The sequence below is a fragment of the Phaseolus vulgaris genome, chromosome 5 (genome assembly GCF_051622355.1).
Source record: "Phaseolus vulgaris cultivar YP4 chromosome 5, ASM5162235v1, whole genome shotgun sequence".
NCBI classification, from domain to species: Eukaryota; Viridiplantae; Streptophyta; class Magnoliopsida; order Fabales; family Fabaceae; genus Phaseolus; species Phaseolus vulgaris.
In genome coordinates this window covers 21,284,958-21,290,944 of record NC_143502.1, presented here as the reverse complement: position 1 = coordinate 21,290,944, position 5,987 = coordinate 21,284,958, and the positions used below count along the sequence as shown (strand labels likewise).

The following is a 5,987-nucleotide window of genomic DNA, read 5'->3' as shown; positions in this document are numbered from 1 at the left end:
ATAGATTTTTTTTTACAAAAGTATTTTTTGAACATTTAATTCTTTATTAATTTTATTTTATTTTAAATTAATATTTCAACAGTAGGGAAATATAATTCAAATATTAATTTAAGATATTATATACAGTTGAACATATTAATTTATATATATTTATATATGTATACAGTTTAGTTTTTAGTAATTAAAACTAAAAATTGAATGTTACGTTTGGATTATTATTAGTAATATAAATTAAGTTTGTCTTATTAATAAAAAATAATTATATGCATTATTTTAAATGAAAAATATTAATATAGTAATGGAATTTAAGAATGTTAAATTATTTTTTAAATTATAATTGAAACTTACAATTATTTTAATTATCAAAATTATGTACAAAATTAATAATATTTTTTTATTAATTTTTTACACGGATAAAAGTGTAATTTATTATTATATATAACATAATATAATAGAAATTAAATAATATAATACTAATTATTTTAATTAACTTAAATGTCCTTTAAATTAATTAATATTTCATTTTCCTATTTATTTATATACAAGGATAAATTTGTAATTTTACCATTTACACTATTCAAAATATATTAAAATACTCTCACAACTATCACATCATTCACACTTTTCAATAAACTTTCTTGACACATCCACCCTAACATCCCTTAATCCAAACACCCTCAACTTTCTCCACACTTTCTTCACATTTTCACTCCTCCACACCGTCAACTTTCTACTCCCCAACCTCTAATCCAAACGCATTAGGGATTTCAGAATCTCGAGAAATGCACAATTCAGAAGGAACTTCAAATCACGTACTAATATAAATAAAAAAAGGGTAAAATGGAAAATTTGAAAAATATAAAGGTGTATCAAGCAATTATGGAGGTAAAGAAAGAAATATCTTCTGTTAAAAACTATCCTGCAAGACTTGAGCCTTTTTTTGTTTTTTATGTAGGAATTTATGGGCTCTTCTGTTTAGATCCCAATATGGCTTCCGCATGAAACTTTGATTGTCAAATTTCATTTCCAATACTACCCCGAAAAATGTGTTTACATCGAAAAAATAATATGTAGAATAACAATCCAATAAAATTATATTTTAATTATGTTTAATTTATTTTTCAATTTAAAATATTATTATAATAGTTGTCAAATAGGTGTGGATTACTTTTTCGGTGTGAAAGTAACCTTTTCCTATCCACAATTGTGTTGGTTATGTTGAGGGGTGCATTCTTCATATAAAATGGAAACGCATTTTTACTGTGTGTGGAAGACACACTGTTTGACACAATGGAAACACTTTCTGATGTATAAACATGATACATTTTTTTAAAATTTGGTATGCTGAATAGTCAGTCCACTGTGCCAATTGGGTTATGAACCAAAAAACAGTGACTGAGTTTGGAGAACACAGTTACAGCTATTCATTCCCCTCAGCTACAACAACTTAAAACATTTGCAAAGACATATTTGGACCATGGAGTTTCTTCATACTTTCTAGTTTCTTCATTTGTGACAGAAAAAATTACCAACAGCCACATCCCCCATCAAGGAAGGTTCCAAAAAATGCCTCAATTCATTCAGATTCTATCCACAATGGCCTACCTCCACTCCTTCAATCTCTTTCAACACTGATATTTACACTCCATAGGCCATAACTACTAGTGGCTCCTATTGCCAACGGATCAAAATATCCCTTCTTAAGAAATCCAAAACTCAACACTCTATTGGTTGGTTCCAAATGACGTGGCACATGCACATGCTGCTAATTATCTTATCCACTCATATCATCACAAACAACACTTTATATATATTCATTTTCAGTGCACAAACATGAACCACACATTCCATTACCCCACTCGTAACACCACTTCTACTTACTTCACTACCTTGTAAAACCCAAAATCCAGTTTCTACTCTTTATTTTTTCTTCAATGGCCCTCCAAGCTGCTTCTCTTGTTCCTGCTTCTTTCTCTGTCCCTAAAGAGGTTGCTTCAATTTCCCACCAGGAAGCTTTTGCTTCTTCTTATTCATTGTGTTTTGTGGCTTTTCCATAGAGATAATTGGATTGTGGCATTTTTGTTTTCAGGGAAAGAGTTGTGTTTCTCTCAAGGACTCCACACTGTTCGGTCTTTCATTGTCAGAACCTAGCAAAGCTGACTTCAGCTCCTCTGCATTGAGGTGCAAGGTAGTTCAATTAATGCTTTGCTATCTTCTTATCAATTCTCCATTAAGTTGTTTCTTATTAATCTCTGAGTAATAGTACATTATGAATGATTTTATTTTGAGCAAATTATACTAACATTTGAGTTTCTCACGACACCCAATTTTTTATGGTTTGGAGAATTCCTTGTAGGAGTACAATGTGTTTTCTGTGGGTACTAGAGTGTCAATGCTTTGTATAAAGAAAGTCATTTTTGAAGAATGTAAGAGTTAATCTAGGGATAAAAAATGAGATATGGGAGAGAAATTTAACAAAATCTCAGAGCATGACAGTATAATTTGCACTTTTAGTTTTTTTCTTTTGGAAACCCAAGTTTGAAGGTTTCTCATGTTAAATGACCAAAGCAATATTTTTATCTCCGTCACATAATAAGTGTTACACTCTTTTATACGTTTGTTTAAATAAACAAGGATGATAAAGTTAATTTTATGTTACACCTTTTCTATCTATTTATTTATTAGCTTTTATTGGTTTGTGTAGAAAGATCAGAACACACTTGTTATTGGACAGCGGGATAGTGTATTCCAGTTAAAAACTTAATATGTGATTATACTTTTTGGAACACACGAATTTGAATGCTTTAGCCTCTGATATGTCATTATACTTGTTTGAAATGGGTTTTTGTGGTATTCTATAATCAATTCAGATTTTGATAACAAACAAAATACTAGGTACTGTGTAATTCACCCACCTTCCTAAAGAAAGAAGTTTTGGGGGCAATTATCTAATTTTTGTTTGTTTACCCCTCTCTTCATCAGAGGGAATTCCAGCAAAAAATTGGTGCTGTGAGGGCGGAGACAGTGGCTACAGCCTCTCCAGCAGTCACCAAGTCTACACCAGAAGGCAAGAAAACACTGAGGAAAGGTAGTGTTGTGATAACTGGGGCTTCCTCTGGATTAGGCCTGGCCACTGCTAAGGCTTTGGCTGAGACAGGAAAATGGCATATAATAATGGCCTGCAGGGATTACCTCAAAGCTGCAAGAGCTGCAAAATCTGCTGGCATGGCTAAGGAAAACTACACCATCATGCACTTGGACCTTGCCTCTCTTGACAGTGTCCGCCAATTTGTTGATAACTTCAGAAGATCAGAAATGCCACTAGATGTGTTGGTTTGCAATGCTGCCGTTTACTTGCCAACTGCTAAGGAACCTACATTCACTGCTGAAGGCTTTGAACTTAGTGTTGGAACAAACCATCTAGGACATTTCCTCCTTGCTCGCTTGTTGCTTGAGGACTTGAGAAAATCTGATTACCCTTCAAAGCGCATGATCATTGTTGGTTCAATTACTGGTCAGTTTATTAGCATGTTTATTGAGAATTATAGTCTATTAGCAGTTTATCACACATTATTTGGTTTCATTTTTTGTGCTGATTGTGTGGTTTCAACAGGGAACACCAACACATTGGCTGGTAATGTACCTCCCAAGGCTAACCTTGGTGACTTGAGGGGACTTCAGGGTGGTTTGAATGGGCTAAACAGTTCAGCCATGATTGATGGTGGAGACTTTGATGGTGCCAAGGCATACAAGGACAGCAAAGTATGTAATATGCTCACAATGCAAGAATTCCACAGACGATACCACGAGGAAACTGGAATCACGTTCTCATCGCTCTACCCCGGTTGCATTGCCACAACCGGCTTGTTCAGAGAGCACATTCCCTTGTTCAGAACTCTATTCCCTCCATTCCAGAAGTACATAACCAAAGGCTATGTCTCGGAAGATGAAGCAGGAAAGAGACTTGCTCAGGTAGCAATGCCCTCTAATGGTCGATAATGATAACAAGAGCATGAAGTTTTTCAAGTGTCTTTTTATCTCATGTGTTGTGGTTGTCTTTTATACAGGTTGTGAGTGATCCAAGCCTTACAAAATCTGGTGTTTACTGGAGCTGGAATAAAACATCTGCTTCATTTGAGAACCAGTTGTCACAGGAGGCCAGTGATGTTGAAAAGGCTCGTAAGGTGTGGGAGATTAGTGAGAAGCTCCTTGGTTTGGCCTAAGGGGGAGGAGGAGCCTCCAAAATCCATGTTGTTCTAAAAGACCTTGCACTTGTATGGAGGAAAATGTCGTCTCAAAAGAGTGGATATCTTACCATTTTGAATGCGTTAATGTTGTTTTGTTAGCTAGGTACTTCTTTGCTTTGGTGCAGGGTGTTGATTGTGAATCAAGACTCAATAAAATCATTCACCCATGAGGGTGTGGCCAACTTGCTCATAACCTCTGAAATAACTGTGCATAGTAACTAAAAATTTGTAGTCTCGGGTCTTTCAAGTTTTTCATTAATAGTCATTTTAAGTGAACTTCAGATAAAATGGTATAATTAAGATCTTGATCCATATAAGAGCACCTGCGCATGCAACGTGCAAGGAGAACCAGAGAGGGTATTCTTAGAGCTTATCCATCTGAAGTAGCAAGCAAGTTAACTATATTAAAAAGATTTATGAATGAAAAAAAAATCAAGATACTTTTTCATGTGTAATTACTAGGTTATTAAGAAATTTTTTTATCTATGAAATGGGAAAGATTGTAATTATATATATATATATATATATATATTAATAAATAATTAAATAATTATAATTTATGTAGGTATATATTTTAACCTTTTTTTTTGCAATAAAGATGCATAGAGATGTCTTAAAGTATCTTATACAAATAATTTTATATAACCTTAAATTGAAATGTTTTAATAATAATAAATTTTACAACATATATACTTTCACCTAATACCATCATCTTATCCAATTTGTAAGTAAAGAAATTTATAAAACATAACAAAGATATCAAATTTATACAAAATAACAAAATATCAAATCACAAAAAAAGAACAAACATAAGTTAGAAAACATAAATATAATAGTTATAAATATTAATAATGTTTGAACAACCTATATGGTTGTCCACATTAAGTCCAACTAAAGTTAAAAAATTATTCTTTTTATCAGGCTTTCAAAACAGTCCTAGCTCCCAAATATATTACAATAAACATTCAATTAAATTATTTTCATAATGATAACTCGAAAGTGTTGCCATGTATGCTCATCATCTGCATCAAAACTAATTTTATCATTCTCCTGAAGTGAGTGTTTCCTGCAGAATTCTTTCCATCCACTTCCCAATTTGACAGTCTTCTTGGGAACATTTCAGATTAGAATTTTGCATTGCACCTGTTCGTTTGGATCGTGCAAAGTGACATTTTGGAATCTACCTCTTCGCATATAAATTGCAAAAGTCATAGACAAATCCTACACAACAATAAAAAGTTAAATATTTGCAATTGTGAAAAAAAAATACACTTTCATTTAATATATGTAAATAAAAAATCAGTTATAAAAAAAATACCAGATGACTTGTTGTGCACTGGGAAGCAGTCAAAGTTAGTGTAAAATGCACAAGTGCATGATACGTTAGTGAGCTTCGACTTTCAATCTCTAGAAAAAAATCTACGACAGTATTTTCGGACAACGTATCCTCAAATATTGTTACATCAAAACAACTATCCCCCACGTCACAAGAGATTTTGATGAGATCATTCTTTTAACGCGTACAGCTTACGCATTTCATCGCAACCTTGACCGATCAAGGGATTCTACAAGTCCATATTATAACGTACCTTGAATATATTTCCTCTTTGATCCACAAGGGTCCATATAGAATCCAGTTTCGTACCAAATATTATTGCAAAGGTCTGATCCACAAAAAAATCATATTATGATAATATAAGCATAATATGAAAATGCAGACAAAGAATAGTTAACCCTAAA

General features: G+C 32.8%; 1 protein-coding gene across 1 annotated transcript; it reads left to right on the top strand.

The window, feature by feature from the left end:
• Positions 1–1,702: 1,702 nt before the first annotated feature.
• LOC137835295 (protochlorophyllide reductase, chloroplastic) lies at positions 1,703–4,440 on the top strand. Its single transcript, XM_068643743.2, has 5 exons — positions 1,703–1,988; positions 2,090–2,188; positions 2,983–3,514; positions 3,614–3,972; positions 4,068–4,440. The coding sequence occupies exons 1-5, from the start codon at positions 1,935–1,937 to the stop codon at positions 4,221–4,223; spliced, it is 1,200 nt and encodes a 399-aa protein (XP_068499844.2). The 5' UTR covers positions 1,703–1,934; the 3' UTR covers positions 4,224–4,440.
• The last annotated feature ends 1,547 nt before the right edge of the window (positions 4,441–5,987 follow it).

What these genes read in the sequence shown, in the direction of transcription:
- LOC137835295 (XM_068643743.2), top strand. Translation starts at nt 1,935, where the DNA reads ATGGCCCTCCAAGCTGCTTCTCTTGTTCCTGCTTCTTTCTCTGTCCCT. An exon ending in CTTTCTCTGTCCCTAAAGAG is followed by an intron (nt 1,989 to 2,089) that starts GTTGCTTCAATT and finishes TTTTGTTTTCAG; the next exon opens with GGAAAGAGTTGTGTTTCTCT. An exon ending in CATTGTTGGTTCAATTACTG is followed by an intron (nt 3,515 to 3,613) that starts GTCAGTTTATTA and finishes TGGTTTCAACAG; the next exon opens with GGAACACCAACACATTGGCT.